This window comes from Chiloscyllium punctatum, chromosome 45 (genome assembly GCF_047496795.1).
Source record: "Chiloscyllium punctatum isolate Juve2018m chromosome 45, sChiPun1.3, whole genome shotgun sequence".
NCBI lineage: Eukaryota > Metazoa > Chordata > Chondrichthyes > Orectolobiformes > Hemiscylliidae > Chiloscyllium > Chiloscyllium punctatum.
The window spans coordinates 6,313,883-6,332,394 of NC_092783.1; the positions used below are offsets into that span (position 1 = coordinate 6,313,883).

Consider the following 18,512-nt stretch of genomic DNA (forward strand, 5'->3'; position numbering starts at 1 on the left):
GAAGTATCTTGGAATATTTTAGTATGTTGAAGGCACTACATAAATACAGGTAGTCTTAAAAGTAACACGTTGGAAAATGGAATCACAAATGTAAATAAAATAATCCAAAAATTTCACCAAAAATCTTATAGTTTATCTCTCAGATGCAAAGGAGGATATGATGGAAGATTTGAAATTTTAATTTCACGATAAATAATGCCCTGCAGATTCCAATAGAGACTGAAAACATCCTTTTACTCAAATCTCCAGCTAGCTGTCCGACATCAAATAATGGTAACAAAATGAAAAATGCTTGTTGCTTCAATTTGGAATTGCCGAGAAACTTCTGGAGAGCAAATGTATTGTACTAAGTCAATGGTAATGAATCAAACTGAAGCACTCTTTAGTTTTTATATCAACAACAAATGTTTAAAGAAGTGAAGAATGTGTCTTTATTATTGCCAGACACAATGAAACCAGAGATGTGTCATATTACTTTGGAAAAAGGTTTAAAAAATTTAGATAACTTGCCAATGCAGTTTTTAAGAGCCTTTCTATAATAAATTAAATTTTATTTCTGAAGTTACAATAATAGCAAACTGGAAAATTCTACAAGAACACTTGCACAGTACATTGTACCTAATCATTTAAAGTTTGGCCTTAAACACAGTTTCCCTTGAAAGCTGGGGAAAAAAAGATAAAATATATTAATTAAACAGTTTCTTTTCTGCCTCCTCTGACAGCAGTAGCTAATTCTCTCTGATGCTGAACCATAAGGATTCTTTTTTCACCAAGTACTACCAAAATGAATGAAGGTTTACTTAGCTAACAAGAGAAGTGAAATAAATGGAAAAGCTGAATTTATCCTGGGCACACTCCCTCTGGGATACCGAAACAGATTTAAGTTCACTGGACCTATCATGGAGTCCCTGCTTAAATGTTTCTGTAATTGTTTTTCTGAAGTGAATACGTCTTTATCAGTTGTGGCTTAAGTCTGAAAAGTCACTCTGTGCTATTAGCTAATGTACAGTAACTGAATCTGTTCATGCACAGAAAGCAGGTTAATAAAGTCTTTTATTCTCCATCCGTTTTGAAGGTCTCTTGATCAAAGAGCTGGAAGCTTCTAGATTTCAGGATTTGAAAGCTATTTTCTCCGAATCACTCTTTCATCTTTTTCTTTTCCTTTTGTCGCTTTACACATTTATTGCTTTCCTCACAATACAGTACTTTGTTTACTTTGCCTATCTTAACTCTGTTTACCAGTAAAACATGTACCTAAGTGAAAAACACAAACTTTTTATGCAAAAGGTTGCAGAAAAATGTCCAGTGGAGAGTAGTTGTTTAGAAGTTTTTTTTAAACCAGTCTCCTGTCTTTCTCTTCCTACAGCAGGAAAGGGGCAGATGATGGTGTAGCAGAAATATCACTGGACTAGTAATTCAGAGATTCCGCCTAATGCTCAGGATTCATAGGTTCATAATCCCAGCACAGTATATGTTAGAGTTTAAATTCAATTAGTAAAATCTAGAATATAAAGCTAATTTTATTCATAATGGCTGATCTACCACCATGATCTGGGCTTTGGCCTTTAGTAGGGAGTTACAGTACCTAATAAATCAATACTTATGCTCGCTCCAGACACATAAGAATTAGATGTGGGGAATTTAATCCTGAAAGATCAAACACACACAGAAGAGCAACAGACCACCATCAGGGTGTCATGCTTCATTTCCCCAGTAAAGATGCAGCTTGACACTGTTATACCCTCAGGTGATGATGTCATGAGCATGACTCTTAGAAGTAAACTGTATACTAGCTACAAGACATAACAAACAGTGACCATGAAACTATGATCGATTGTTGTAAAAATACAATCTGGTTCACTGATGTTCTTTTGGGAGAGAAATCTGCCAATCTTACCTGGTCTGGCCAATGTGCAATTCCAGACCTGCAACAACAAAACTGTTGACTTTTAACTGCCCTCTGAAGTGGTGAAACAAATCTCCCAATTCAAGGATAATTAGAGATGGGTCACAAGTGCTGGCTTTGGCAGTAATGTATACATCCCATGAATGAATAAAGAAAAAATATGATGGTCGACAATTTCAGATTTGACAGTCATTTTCTTATTTCTTATCCAAACAGATATTCTTCACTGTTGGGCTTAACCGATGTGTTTACCACAAAATATTTCTTCTTTGTAGAGTTTTGGCTTCACACAACTGAATGTTACTAATTGTGGAAATAAGTTGTTGTGAAGTAATTGTCATTGAAGGAAGTCCTCTGAAGTGCAGTAATTGGCACTTTTCATATGGACTCTTATTGTTAAGACCATGTCACTTTAAAGTACTTTGAATTATTGGTTGAAACATATACAGTCAAGATAAGATTATAAAACAGGTAGTAACTTGATAATTCTAGAGTAGAGGCAGGTATCAGTTAGAGTTAGGTCATAGTTCTCTTTCGAATGACAAATTGACTTGAAGGGATAAGTGATCGATTCTTTTTCCCAAGTTATTATTTTTGATGGGTGTAGTACAGAAACAATTAGGCAGGTCTTTCAGCTGCAACTTGATTTTTTTTCAGGATCTTTCATTATAATTCAAATTAAACTAACAAATAAAAATATAATTTGAAATTGCTGCGATTGGTTTGTAAACTCATAATATTATTTTGTTATGACTTCTAGTAGGAACATCTCATACCTGTACATCTTTTGCAAATGAAAAATCATAATCTGGAGATATTCTTTGTTCTTTCTTTGTGTGTATTCTTTTTGTAGAGATGTGAAAATAGCTTTATAAAATTAACACTGAAGGTGTAAGATGTAAAACTGTACAAAGCAAAAATTAAAAACAACAGCGCAGATTATGAACTGCCCAGAAATATGTTCTCTTTCTCTCTTCAAGCAGTATCCTCATTCCTTGAGAGTTACTTGTCATGACTTTCCACATGTCTCTCTGCGATGATATCACTAAGAAGCAAAGAGAAGAGGCAAGAACTGACTCAACCATCATGGCCATTCAAGCTGCATTATCGGTGAAGCACTTCACTTTGACTAACTGAGCTTGCTGGTTCCCTGAACAAGCTGAGTGCGACATTGTAAGCATTTGTGTGATTAATGGGAGAAATGTCAAAGACAAATTGGAGCACAACGAAACTAAATCATTGAGCTTCTTTTCATTTATTTCCCTTGAGAAGGCTCTTAAACTTGGAAAGAGACAACTTGCAAATCACAATTTTGTTGATTCACTAAATCTGTAAACTAATAAAACCTTAAACTCCTCAAAATAGCTGCAAACCAACAGTACCTATCATTAAAAAACATTGTCATTATTGTGGTATCATGGGAAATTTTGCTATGTTCCAACCATATGAATTAGACTGTTATCGATACACAAGATGAGGCAATGTTCTTTACAGGCAACTTTTGATAATACCAACTGTATTCCATTCCAAATTTGATAACATAGAGAACAGTTTATCTGACAGAAACAAGCAAGTTAGGAAAACAAAGGGAAGTTTATGAAGTTGAAAGCATACCAGTCACTTAGCTGCATTGCAGGAGCTGAGAGATGACATGCCATTATATTCATTTACTTTACTCTGTTTGCTTCAGAACAGGCTGAAATGTTTCTTCATACATTCATGCCATAACTGATGATGCCATTGTGACCTGCCTGTAATTTCCATCAGATGGTTTGAACTGGAAGCAGCTTTGAGCTTCACAGCATGCCAGCCCAGCAAGTAAATGAAGTGGGGCACAAAGAGGCCGAAAAACGTTAAGTTCAAAGATCTACATTATTTTTTCTTAAGAAATAGCCTAACCCTACTTTGTCAGCATTGAGCCTCCACTGAACATCCCAATAGTTGGTCCCACCACTCACATGGTCACAGCCTCCAGGTCACACAGGCTTCTGCCACTTCTCTCAAATGTTCTGCCAGAGAGAGGTGAAAGTCAGCCAGCAGCATTTCAATAATACCTGGCAAGTTTAAATATTTTGGGCCTTTTTTAAGCTGGTTGAAATTTGTACTGACTTGATGTGATATGTTGTGAATGGAGGATAAATGGATGGTTGGCCTGACACAGGTCTGATTTTTCCCATCAAATGGAAAAGGTTAAAAATACCCCCTGAAAATCACATGACAAATGTTGACTCAGTTACATTCGGAGCTATACCATCAAATAATTTCTTCAAAGAAAAGAGTAATTGTTCTGAAATATCAATTTGAATATATATCACTTTGGCTCAATGGAGCTATATTTGTGCAATAATTTGATAATAGATTAAGCATTCAAAATGTGTTGGAAGCCAAGCTGAAATATTAGCTCAACAAAGAATATAAAGGCCATTGCTTCAAGACTGCCAACATCCTATCAATACTGCATGACATCAAAGGTACTTTTCAAACAATTGTAGATGTAGTTGATATGAAAAATGTAGAACTAATTTCTACTTGATGGCCCAACTCCAAAGAGGTTATAGGTATTTTCTATTAATGTAAAACAGAAATATACATTTGGCAAAAGCCACTTTCTGACATTGATCCAGGCAATGGAAACTTGTAAAATAGGAATTCAACTTGCAAAATAAAATGAGGAGCTCTTCATATTACCTGGCATTGTGCTCAACACAGTGAATACAAAGTGATTAGGTGGTATTTGATGTGTGATTTGCACATTTTCAGCAGTCATTAACTTTGATAAGGAATATAGTATACCTAATATTGCAATCATACTGAGGTCTTTAGAAAAAGGGCAGCTGGAATGGGATTCCTTCAAGAGGTTAGAAATTCAACATTGTGTTTGGTGTAGAGGCTTCATATTCCTGGGGTCAGTGTGTGTGTAGACTGGAATTCTTTGCCTGCTGGAGGTTAGGATTTGAGGCGAAACCTGCTATCTCTAAGTTTTGTCTCAATTACATTCCCTCCCAAATTCTAATTGACTTTGTGGAGAGGGAAAAGAGGGGTGAGCCTTGTACTCATCAATTCATGGACCATATCTGTATGGATATCTGGGTTACTTCACAAATTCCACACATTATGGGCTGAATTATGTTGTGGAGTCAGGGATCCTACCTGCTTGAAGGAGACCTGACAAGAAACTGAGCTGCCTCTTATTGGAAAGGCTCAAGAAAACACAAGTCAACCAAGCAGTGGCAAGACCACAGGGGCCTGAGGCTGAAGTGCTGTCTATTCAGAGGTACCAGCCAGAGGCTGGAAGCCTGTTGTGCTCAGCAGTACAACCAAGGGAGCTGTAAGTGCTACCAAAAGGAGCACCCTTCTGCACCAGCTCCCCCAGTACCGCCCTCTCCAACCCAAGAGTCCAAACATTATGGAAGACGAAGACCAATAATAGGGAAGGGATAGGTTTTCATGGAGGTGTGTTGAGGGGAGAGGGTGATAGAAAAATTGGGAACAAATGTAGAGATTGGTTCTTTCTGTTCCCACCCTTTTCCAATGTCCATTTCTTTGAGCAGGGACTGTGTTTGATTCAAGGAACTCAGCCCATCCCATAAAACATGTTGGGAAAGAAGAAATATTAGTTTTCAATGTTAGGCAGATAGTCTCAGTTTCTGTACAGTTCTTTAATCATTTGAAAAATGTTGCATGATCACCATGATGCACTTTGGTCGGAAGAACACTGAACAACAATATGAAACAGTGGGTACAATTCAAAAGGGAGGGAAAGACTGAGGGACCTGGATGTAGATGTGTACAGATCATTGAAAGTGGCAGGACAGGTGGAGAGAGCAGTAAACAGAGCTTTATTAATACGGTATAGAATACAAGAGCAAGGAGATGATGTTGAACTTTGACAAGACATTTGGTAGATCTCAGCTATAGTATTGTATACAGTTGTGGGCACCACATTATAAGAAAGATGTAAATGAATTGGAGAGAGTGCAGATGTGATATTCTAGAATGATTACAGATATCAGAAACTTCAGGTGTGTGGATAGAATGAACAAGTTGGGACTGTCCTCCCTGGAGAGAAGGTGGCTGAGAAAAGATCTGATTAAGGTTTTCAAATCATGAATGGGCAGGAAAGTTTATAGAGTGAATCTGTTTTTGCTTGTAAGAGAAACAAGAACAAAGGGACATAAATGTAAAGTGATGGTGGCAAATGAAACAAGGGTGATGTGAGAAAAACCTTTTCACACAGCAAGTAATTAGGGAATGAAATGCACTGCCTGGAAACATGCTGGGGGCAGGTTCAATTGAGACAATCAAGAGGGCATTAGACGATTGTTTGGATTGAAAACGTGTACAGGAATATTGGAAAAAGGCAGGAGATTGGCACTATGTAACAGAACCAGACTAACTAATAGAACTAGTTGTAGGCAAGATGAATGAAATAGCCTTCTACATTCTGTGAGCATTAATATCTTTTTCGAGAATTTATTTATGGAACTGTTATCAGGAGCTTCCTACAGGAATGTTGGTTACAACTTAATATAAAGCCAAGTTTATTCACATGTACACATTTCTTGAATCTTTTCTTTAAAACTAACAAAAGCTATTGACTTTGCTCACATTAAACAGTTTGCCTATATAAAAACAGCAAGGACAATTAAAAGCGAGCATTCTCAAAAATATTTTCTGATGGTTTAATGTGATATCCAAACATTATTCAAATATAAGCATGGTGCACTAATCCAGTGCAAAGGATGCTCAATTCAGTCCTCTATTTCACACCTTGAGTGGAACCTGGGTGAAGATTTCAGGAGGGAATGTGAATATTTGTATTCATTATAGTAGTTGAGAAATTTTGGTGTGACCTGAATATTGATACTTACAGGACTTTCAGATTGTAGAGGCCAGCAAAAGCATGCATGGGAATCTGTGCAAGGTGATTTCCAGACAGCCGTCTGTAAGAGAAAGGAGAACATTGCCATGTGGAATTAATCTTAGCAAAATTATCCACCATGAAAATAGCTAATTGATAGCAATGGAAATACAAGTATTGATTGCCAGCTGTGTAATACTAGGAACAGGTGTACAAGTTAACCTCTAACCAGATTGTAACAAGTTACATAATATTTTAATAAATGTATGCAGTTATTCACTATTACATAACTAGTATATACTGCTGAATATTCCTGACTGAAAACATTTCAGATTACCAAGGCTGAGCAAATAACTCTAAGTTCTCCATCATGCCTCCAACCTTTGAGCTGTAACTTGTGCTGCCAGATCTGTTGAGTTTCTCAATTATTTCTGTTTTTGTTTCTGACATTCAACATTTTCAGTTTCTTTTGGTTAGCAATTACACAAGGCTAAATTATTTTGAATTATTGTAGCCTTAATTGACTGGTAGCCATCCACACACTTTATAGGTAGGTTCTTTTTAATGGCTTTCTGTTAAAGTTCTCTGTTCACAAAAATGGTTGGCGATGGACAAAGGCATTGAATTCCAATCCAGCTAGAATCTAGATGGCTTTGTGGAACTAAAGCATTGCTGAGCTAAAATTAAAAGGAAAAATGCTATCTTGAGATTAGCACTGTTTAACTGGCAATCATGGTTGAAGTGATACTAAGATGATACGAAAATGTATTGTGCTTCACATGACAAGGAATTATATATCCCTCACTTTGAGGAGAACAAAAAATTTACAAAACAATACAATTTTTTGAGGGGTTCTTGTGGCCCAGTAGGAATGTCCTTACTCTGAGCCAGGGGTACCTGGGTTCCATTGCCATCTGATCCAGAGGTGAGTATCATAGCAAGTCTGAACAGGCTGTTTAAGAATTATCTAAGTATTTTAAAGTGAGAAAATTGCAAGTAGGATGAGATGTTAAAAGGTTAATTTGCTCTGCTGACCTTCAAGAAATTGGATGTCCTGGAGGTAGGGTGGTATGTTTCTCTGTCTTGCAGGTAGAATGTAAAAAAATTACACTGCTATCTCCTGCTATCAGAGTAAATTTACATTGCATCTCCGACTATTTAGAATCAATAAGGATATTGCTAACCACACCCTGCAGTTTAAAAAAAAGGATTTATACCAGATCTTGCTATTAATTAATGATCTAAATTACATTGTTTCTGGAAATAATCAAATCACTACATTATGTCTTGAGTGGCATGTGACAATGGGGGAGTGGCTGAGGGCTGCCTTGTGGGCATGACTGACTGCGATGTAAAATCTTGCATAAAGGAAGAACTGGTGCCTTTGTTCAGAGAACTTCTCTTGACACGCCTCACAAGCATTGTGAAGAGTGTTAAGTGATCCTCTAAAGCTTCTACTTGCTTAATAAGTTTTGGCTGTTTACAGAAGTTGGTGTATTGCAGTTGCATCAAGTGTGTAAAAGTCTCAAGAAAAAGAATCCAACAGGATACCCAATTCACAATATAACCCCATTTGCTATGACAACTCCCAAAGCAATTTTAGACTAAGATCACAGTTATTTACTATAAAATTTGAATGTATGGCTAGAATCATATCAATTACGAATATGTTATCACCATTTAAGGTAATTTATGGGGCCAAGAGTTCCTGGAGTAATGGTTGAACACAGGTTAGTTCGCTTATGTCTCGGTAGTCGTCTGTTGTCCGAGTTTCGCTAAACTACTGTGCAGACTAAAGGACAGTCATTATCATGGTTATGTATTACTTCCTTTGAAGTATTGCACCAATTATTTTAAAGCAATTAGATACCATAACAAATATATCAATTTGATTAGCGACTCTTGATGTCAGGCCGCTGGTTCTGTGAGAATTTTTTTTCTCTCTGAAGGAGATTTCAGTCACCACAACAAATTTGTTCAATATTCAATCATGCTAACTGAACAATGTGATCTTTATCAAAGTACTGATACCTATTGCTTGTAACTAAATTGCAGATGTACCAGTAGCACACAACAGTAATTTGCTAATGATCAACATTTTGGATAAAGTTTGCAAAAATAAATATGTCTAATTACAAGATATAACATGAATATAGTTTATATTAAAATTGCATTATGAAAGTAAGGTTTCATCTGAGCTAGAATATCTCAGAAAGTGACTATTACAATTTACATAAAAATATTACACAGTCTGTCATGGAATATATTTTTATGATTGCTAGAGTTAATAAGATGATTACATTTTAAACTGCCTGCAAACAGAATCCCCAGGAATGGCTGTTAAGATAGCTGCCAAGAGGCAGGTGACTTGTATAATTTATGCAGAGTCTGAGATATCTCAAGTCTCCAAAATGTCCCAGATTGAATATCTGTGGGTGAATGCCTTATTTGAATGAATATGTCTAGACACAATTATTTGTGAAACTCAGATCTCCTATTGTTTATGGGTTTAACCCAAAACTCAAAATCTATACAACCCTAGAATGACTATAGAATCCCTGAGCTTGATATTTAGTGAAGCAGGCTGCAGAAATAAATTAGTTGTAAGTTCATGTGTATGGCCACCATCTATCTCCCATTGTGCAATAATGGCTTCAAAACCTTAAATTATTCTGTACTGGCAATAAAAGTATTAATCATGTCAATACCTGCTCAAAACTCCCCTTGGATAACAAATCTTATTACCGAAAGAAACCGGGAGAAACCAGTCAGTCTGCAAATCACACAAAAAGGAGCAAAGCAGCAACATGTATAACTTAAAACTGGAGACTTTCACATCATAAAGTCTCTAACTTATTCTTTTTCACTCCCAACAGTATAGAACTGTGACCTCCTAGTAAGAAGGCAACAAATATATAACTTTATGATTTGGTGGAATCTCTGCAGAAGAATTCTGCAATAATTCTGATATGCATTGCATGCTTGTTAAAGAGAGGTCGAGGTGGATTCAATGCCAAGAGCTGGTGGCAACAATGGTTCAGTGTGGAGTTTGCACCTTCATCCTGTGTCTGCACAGGTTTCCTCTGGGTGCTCTGGTTTCTTCCCACAGTCCAAAGATGCCCAGGCTAGTTGGGTTGGCCATGTTAAATTGTCCATAATGTCTTGGGATGTGCAGGCTAGGTGGGGGTAGGGGGCTAGGTGCAGGTATAGGGTAGGGGGAATGGGTTTGGGTGAGATGCTTTTTGAAGGGCAGTATGGACTTGATGGTCGAAATGATTTATCTGGAGAGCCTGGTTCAGGGTAAAGTAGGAAATGAGGTCATCATTCAAAGAAATGTGGAAGCTCACCACTGATGGGGTTGACAGCAAGTGCAAGAATGAAAGGAACCCAGAGGTTCAGGAAGGCTCCTGGATTAGCAGGCTGGGCCTCAGACTCACTCTACTGAGTACACGCCACATTACCTTGGGAATTGTAAATGCACAGTGGAACTGGCTGTGACCACACCCCGAGAGTGCAGATTAAGTTTATTTTCCATCTGAGCATCAAGCTCTACATGTGAGTGATGTGATAAGTGGCAACTGTTATTAATCAGGTACTTTGACAGTACAGGTAATCTGTGATACAAATCCTGGTCACATGAATCTTGACCATGTCTTCACTAATTGCAGGTTGCTGATAGAACATTACAGCGCAGTACAGGCCCTTCGGCCTTCGATGTTACTCATCTCTATGAAGCAGAATGCACCAACATGCTCTTACATATAATAGAATAGTTTCATAGAAAAGTACAGCACAGAACAGGCCTTTTGGCTCACGATGTTGTGTCGAGATTTAATCCTAAAGTAAAATACAGTAACTTAACCTACGCACCCTTCAACTCACTGCTATCCATGTGCATGTCCAGCAGTCGCTTAAATGTCCCCAATGACTCTGCTTCCACCACCACAGCTGGCAACGCATTCCCTGCATTCACAACTCTCTGCATAAAGAACCTATCTCTGACGTCTCCTTTATACCTTCCTCCTAATATCTTCAAACTATGATTTCTTGTACCAGTCAATCCTGCCCTGGGGAAAAGTCTCTGGCTATTGACTTTATTTATTCCTATCATTAATTTGTACACCTCGATCAGGCCTCCTCTCTTCCTCCTTCTCTCCAGAGAGAAAGGTCCGAGCTTATTCAACCTTTCTTCATAAAGCAAGCCCTCCAATCCAGGCAGCATCTTGGTAAACCTTCTTTGCACCTTCTGCAAAGCCTCTGTACCTTTCCTCTAGTAGGGTGACCAGAACTGGACACAATATTCTAAGTGTGGTCTCACCAGGGACTTGTAGAGCTGTAGCAAAACCTTGCGGCTCTTAAACTCAATCCCCCTGTTAATGGAAGCCAAAACACCATATGCTTTCTTAACAACCCTATCCACTTTGGTGGAAACTTTGAGGGATCTATGTACCTGCACACCCAGATCTCTCTGTTCCTCCACACTGCAAAGAATCCTGTCTTTAATCCTATATTCAGCATTTGAGTTCAACCTTCCAAAATGCATCACTTAGCATTTATCCAGGTTGAACTCCATCTGCCATTTCTCAGCCCAGCTCTGCATCCTGTCTATGTCGTGCTGCAGCCTGCAGTAGCCCTCGATACTATTGACGACCACCTCCAACCCTTGTGTCATCTGCAAATTTACTAACCCACCCCTCAACCTCCTCATCCAAGTCATTTATAAAAACTACAAAGAGCAGAGGCCCAAGAACAGAGCCCTGCGGGACTCCACTCAACACTTTCCTCCATCTACAACCACTCTCTGCTGTCAGCCAGCCAATTCTGAATCCAGATAGCTAAATCTCCCTGTATCCCATACTTCCTGACTTTATGAATGAGCCTACCACGGGGAACCCTATTAAATGCCTTGCTGAAGTCCATATATACCACATCCACTGCTTGACCATCGTCGACCTGTCTTGATACCTGCTCAAAGAACTCAATAAGATTTGTGAGGTCGTCATGGCCTGCCCCTCACAAAGCCATGCTGACTGCCTTTAGTCACACTATGCTTTGCCAAATAGTCATAAATCCTATCCCTCAGAATTATTTCCAAAACCTTGCTGACCACAGACGTAAGACTGACTGGTCTGTAATTTCCAAGGATTTCCCTATTACCCTTCTTGAAAAGAGGAACAACATTCGCCTCCTTCCAATCCTCCGGTATGACTCCTGTGGAGAGTGAGGAGGAAAATATCCTCGCCAGCGGCTTAGCAACCTCCTTTCTCGCTTCCCAGAGCAGCCTAGTATAAATCTGGTCTGGCTCTGGGGACTGATCAATCTTAATGTTTTCCAAAATTTCTAGCACAAAAACTTCATCAATCTTGATCTAGTCAAGACTGTATCCCAGCTCCTCTAAGTTTTCATTTACAACAAGTTCCCTTTCCTTGGTGAAAACCAAAGTAAAAAACTCATTTAGGGCTTTCCCTACCTGATACCATTCTTGAATGATGTGAGTTGTGGGGGGGGGCATGAATGTTTGGAGAACAACGTTTCACTTGTACCACCCGAGAAGGTGTTTTTATCTTCACTCCTGCTTTGCACAGTGAAGAATTAGCAAGGAACTCCTCGCTGACATGCTCTTGCCCTGGCATACAGTTAATTTCTGATAGAAATTCAGCCCATAATTTCAGTATGTGAAATTATGAGGAGTGCTAACAGCTCACATTGTATTGACTTGAGAGTATTGTCTTCCATGCTTCGACAAAGTCGATGTCTTGTATAAAGGAATTTCACACTTCAGCCAAATAATATGGAAAATTTATTACAATCTAAGTTTGATTGTCTGACTTTCCATTCAAAACATGAGGGATTTCATCAAATTCACCGCTTTATGTTGGTTTTCTCATTTGTTTCTCACCCCGCATGTAAAAACTGTTTATTTCAAAGCTATCAGGAATAATTTGTCTTCGCTGTTCTATGTCACACAGTGAAATATTTGTTCAACAATGTATGCCAATATGTCACTCTCATTAACAACGCTGCTGTAGGCCATAATACCATGGAACTTTAATTCCCATTTCATTTCACTAACAATGAAATATAATTAGGCAAATCTCCCAGTGAGGATAACCTCCTGGCAGCTTAACTCTTTGCAAAATTTGGATTTTTTTTTTCTGTCTTTTATGGATGTAAAAGTAGAACTAAAAGGAACCCTGCCCGAAACTTTGCATTGCCCTGTGACCACACCCACGCGATTCACTGTAGTTTCTACTATTAGAACAAATCGCTTTAATTTAATTTTGCCTCAAAGGGCGAGCTGTAAGGTGGGAGGTGGGGTTGACCCAGAATCAGGAAGAAAGGAAGTCATGGGATAAGGTACCCATTACCTTTCTAACGCATCCTAATTAAATCAAGGTTAAGATGGTCAAAGGTTGTCTTCCTGGGTTAGAAGTCAATGACGCTTTCAATTTGCCAAATAATGGCCTCTTTTGTGTCTCAATTAACTGATAATATTCTGGTGGTAGTGGGAGTGGAGCGAGGTGAGAGCAGTGAATGTCACACTGCATGAAAAGACCACCACGTTAAAGCCTCTGCTGGCTGTGTTATGGGCTGTCCTCTTGATTAGGCACCCTGTAGTCACCTTCATTGAAAGACTCTCTGAGCCCACCCTCATGCCTGAACAGTCTTCTTCCCCTTGCTGGTATCTGCCTGACTGGCTCTGGCAAGACCCTCAACCTCACCTTGATTCGGGGGACAGCACTATACTGGCTTGTTCAATCTTCCTGAAGTTGAAGAGTAGCTACCAATTGGCTGATGGCTCTTGGACTTGGTGCCTCAGACCTTAAAGAAACCAGGAAGTTGACTATCTGATTGCCACTGAAGTCTATTGAGTTCTCTTAAAGTGAATTTGGTAGAGTTGCCTTCAGCATTCCATCAAGTGATGAAGTCACCACCACTGACATCAGAAGTAATCTTTAGTGGTTCCAAGTATCCAAAGCTCTTTACTAATGAATGTTAAATAATCTATTAGCTCATGCAGTCTTTCTGTAATTTTTGAAACCAAGTACACATGAACACTAAAGGAGCCCAAATTTCAGAGTTTTCTTTGGTATTTTTTCTAATGAGCTCTGGTCCTATCAAAGGTTTGTCCCCTTTGTTGACTACAAACATAAACTGTCCATTATGTAAAATGATAATGCTTCTGCTGCCTTCCCGAATCACTGACAAAGTCCGAAGACATTCTGAGAAGATTAACGATTGACCAAGTTTGTGGCAAATTAGCAACTGGGATCATTTATAAAAGATGTATTGTGTAACATTGATGAGAATTTTCCACTTGAAAACTTACAAGAAGACTACAAATTATTTCTATTAAATTGAACACATTTGTTAAAAAAATACTGGAAACACAGAACAGATCTTGTTATCGGAACAAACTGGTTAATATATCAAATGCAAACATTCTGCTCAATTACGTTTTACATTATTTTAAGTAAAACAAGAATTTATAAGTAAAACAAGTAATCTTTAAATATATTACAGGGATAGCACTAAGTTAGTTCTCCAATTTATGTTATTTCAAGGAGATTTGTGGAGTTCAACTGAGCACACTTTCGTACATTTGCTACTGTGGCTGTTCTAAATGGTAAGACAATAAACCAAGGAAGCAAGTTAGGTGTGGAGATGGGATGAAAATAAATAGAAATGCTTAAACCCTGTGACTTTTATGATCATGACTACATTGGCTAAAAGAATAGTGGAAGTGGATGCAATAGTAACTTTCAAAGAGAATTTGATATGCATTTGACAAAAAATAATGGAAAGATTGAGAGAGTGAGGCTAGTTGGGTAAATCTTTCTAAAAACAGGAACAGGAGTGATGGAATTAAAATGGAATTACTGGAAAAACTCAGCTAGAATGGTGGCATCTGTGGAGAGAAAGCAGACTTAATGAGTCAGGTCCAGTGACCCTTCATCAGAACAGAAATGATGGGTCAAGTGACTTCCTCCTGAGTCATAGAGATGTACAGCACAGAAACAGATCCTACGGTCCAACCCGTCCACGCTGACCAGATATCCCAATCCAATCTAGTCCCATGTGCCAGCACCCAGCCCATATCCCTCCAAATCCTTCCTATTCATATACCCATCCAAATGCGTTTTAAATGTTGCAATTGTACTAGCCTCCACCACTTCCTCTGATAGCTCATTCCATACACGTACCACCCTCTGTGTGAAAAAGCTGCCCCTCAGGTCTCTTTTATATCTTTCCCCTCTTATCCTAAACCTATGCCCTCTAGTTCTGGACTCCCCAGGGAAATGTCTTTGTCCATTTATCCTATCCATGCCCCTCATGATTTTGCAAGGTCACCCCTCAGCCTCCAATGCTCCAGGGAGAACAGCCCTACCCTCTTCTGCCTCTCCCTAAATCTCAAATCCTCCAACCCTGACAACATCCTTGAAAATCTTTTCTGAACCCTTTCAAGTTTCACAACATCCTTCTGGTAGGAAGGAGACCAGAATTGCATGCAATATTCTAGCAGTGGCCTTGCTAATGTCCTGTACAGCCACAACATGATCTCCCAACTCCTGTACTCAATACTCTGACGAATAAAGGAAAGCAGACCAAACCCTTCTTCACTATACTGTCTACCTGCGACTTCACTTTCAAGGAGCTATGAACCTGCACTCCAAGGTCTCTTTGTTCAGCAACACTTACATTAAGTGTATAAGTCCTGCTAAGATTTGCTTTCCCAAAATGCAGCACCGTACATTTATCTGAATTAAACTCCATCTGCCACTTCACAGCCCATTGGTCCATCTGGTCCAGATCCTGTTGTAATCTGAGGTAATCTTCTTTGCTGTCCACTACACCTTCAATTTTGGTGTCATCTGCAAACTTACTAACTATACCTCTTATACCCACATCCAAATCATTTATATAAATGATGAAAAAAGTGACCCAGCACTGATCCTTGTGGCACTCCACTGGTCACAAGCCTCCAGTCTGAAAAATAACCCTCCACCACCACCCTCTGTCTTCTACCTTTGAGCTAGTTCTGTATCCAAGTGGCTGGTTCTCCCTGTATTCCATGAGATCTAACCTAGCTAACCAGTCTCCCATAGGGATCTTTGTCGAACACCTTACTGAAGTCCATATAGATCACATCTACTGCTCTGCCTCATCAATCCTCTTTGTTACTTCTTCAAAAAAACTCATTCAAGTTTGTGAGACATGATTTCCCACACACAAAGCCATGTTGACTATCCCTAATCAGTCCTTGCCTTTCCAAATACATGTATATCCTGTCCCTCAGGATTCTCTCCAACAACTTGCCCACTATCAATGTCAGGCTCACTGGTCTATAGTTCCCTGGCTTGTCATTACCACCTTTCTTAAACAATGGCAGCACGTTAGCCAACCTCCAGTCTTCCAGCACCTCACCTGTGACTATCAATGATACAAATATGTCAGCAAGAGGTCCAGCAATCACTTCTCTAGCTTCCCACAGAGTTCTAGGGTAGACCTGATCAGGTCCTGGGAATTTATCCACCTTTATGCATTTCAAGACATCCAGCACTTCCTCCTCTACAATATGAACATTTTTCAAGATGTCACCATCTATTTCCCTACAATCTATACCTTCCATGTCCTTTTCCACAGTAAATACTGATTTAGTCTCTCGCCCATTTTCTGCGGCTCCACACAAAGGCTGCCTTGCTGATCTTTGAGGAGCCCTATTCTCTCTCTAGTTACCCTTTTGTCCTTAATGTATTTGTAAAAACCCTTTGGATTCTCCTTAATTCTATTTGCCAAAGCTATCTCATGTCCCCTTTTTGCCCTCCTGATTTCTCTCTTAAGTATACTCCTAATACTCTTCTAAGGATTCACCCGATCTATCCTGTCTATACCTGACATATGCTTTTTTCTTTTTCTTAACCAAACCCTCAATTTCTTTAGTCATCCAGCATTCCCTATACCTACCAGCCTTTCCTTTCACCCTATCAGGAATATACTTTCTCTGGACTCTCGTTATTTCATTTCTGAAGGCTTCCCATTTTCCAGTCATGCCTTTGCCTACAAACATTTGCCTCCAATCAGCTTTAGAAAGTTCTTGCCTAATTCCGTCAATACTAGCCTTTCTCCAGTTTAGAATTTCAACTTTAAAATCTGGTCTATCTTTGTCCATCACTATTTAAAATCTAATAGAATTATGGTCGCTGGCCCCAAAATGCTCCCCCACTGACACCTCAGTCACCTGCCCTGCTTTATTTCCCAAGAGTAGGTCAAGTTTTGCACCTTCTTGAGTAGGTACATCCACATATTGATTCAGAAAATTTTCTTGTACACACTTAACAAATTTTCCTCCCTCTAAACCCTTAAACACTACGGCAGTCCCAGTCTATGTTTGGAAAGTTAAAATCTCTTACCATAACCACCCTATTATTCTTACAGATAACTGTGATCTCCTTACAAATTTGTTTCTCAATTTCCCTCTGACTATTAGGGGGTCTATAATACAATCCCAATAAGGTGATCATCCCTTTCTTATTTCTCAGTTCCACCCAAATAACTTCCTGGATGTATTTCTGGGAATATCCTCTCTCAGCACAGCTGTAATGCTATCCCCTATCAAAAACACCACTCCCCCTCCTCTCTTGCCTCCCTTTCTGCCCTCCCTGTAGCATTTGTATCCTTGAACATTAATCTGCCAGTCCTGTCCATCCGTGAGCCATGTTTCTGTAATTGCTATGATATCCCAGTCTCATGTTCCTAACCATGCCCTGAGTTCATCTGCCTTCCCTGTTAGGCCCCTTGCATTGAAATAAATGCAGTTTAATTTATCAGTCCTACCTCATTCTCTGCTTTGTCCCTGACTGTTTGACTCGCTTCTGTTCTCAACTGTACCAGTTTCAGATTGATTTCTTTCCTGACTATCTCCCTGTGTCCCATCTCCCCATCTTACTAGTTTAAATCCTCCTGAGCAGCTCTAGCAAATCTCCCTGCCAGTGTATTACTCCCCTCCCAATTTAGGTGCAATGCCCTCTTCTTGTACAGGACACTTCTACCCCAAAAAAGATTGCAATGATCCAAAAATGTAAATCCTTCTCCCATATACCAGCTCCTCAGCCATGCATTCATCTGTTCTATCCTCCTATTCCTGCCCTTACTAGCTCATAGCACCCGGTATAATCCAGATATTACTAATCTCGAGGACCTCCTTTTTAAATTCCTGCCTAACTCTCTGTAATCCCCATTCAGAATCTCAACCTTTTCCCTTCCTATGTCATTGGTTCCAATGTGTACATTCACCTCATGCAGGCCTCTCTCTCTCTTGAGAACATTCTGCACCCTCTCTGAGACATCCTTGATCCTGGCACCAGGGAAGCAACACACCATTCTGATTTTTCACTGCTGGCCACAGAAACATCTGTCTGTATCTCGGACCAGAGAGTCCCCTAACACAATCGATCTCTTGGAACCCGACGTACTCCTCATTGCATTTGAGCCAGTTTCAATATCAGAAACTTGGCTGTTCGTGCTATGTTCCCCTGAGAATCCATCACCCACTACATTTTCCAAAACAGCATACTTGTTTGAAATGGGGATAGCCACAGAAGACTCCTGCACTAACTGCCTACCTCTCTTACCTTTCCTGGAGTTAACACATTTATGTGACTGTATCTGCGTATTTTACCCCTTCCTATAACTGCCATTCATCACATCCCCTTGCTCTTGTGAATTCTGTATTGCCTCTAACTG

The 18,512-nt window shown here is 39.3% G+C and overlaps 1 protein-coding gene across 4 annotated transcripts in view; it reads right to left on the reverse strand.

Annotated features, from left to right (window-relative positions):
• The window catches only part of lgr6 (leucine-rich repeat containing G protein-coupled receptor 6), a 255,696-nt gene that overhangs the window by 103,202 nt on the left and 133,982 nt on the right, over positions 1-18,512 (reverse strand). For all 4 annotated transcript variants that reach the window (XM_072563204.1, XM_072563206.1, XM_072563205.1 and 1 more), the window contains one exon: positions 6,778-6,849. In XM_072563204.1, coding sequence (XP_072419305.1) covers positions 6,778-6,849 — 72 coding nt within the window. The remainder of the gene's footprint in view (positions 1-6,777; positions 6,850-18,512) is intronic.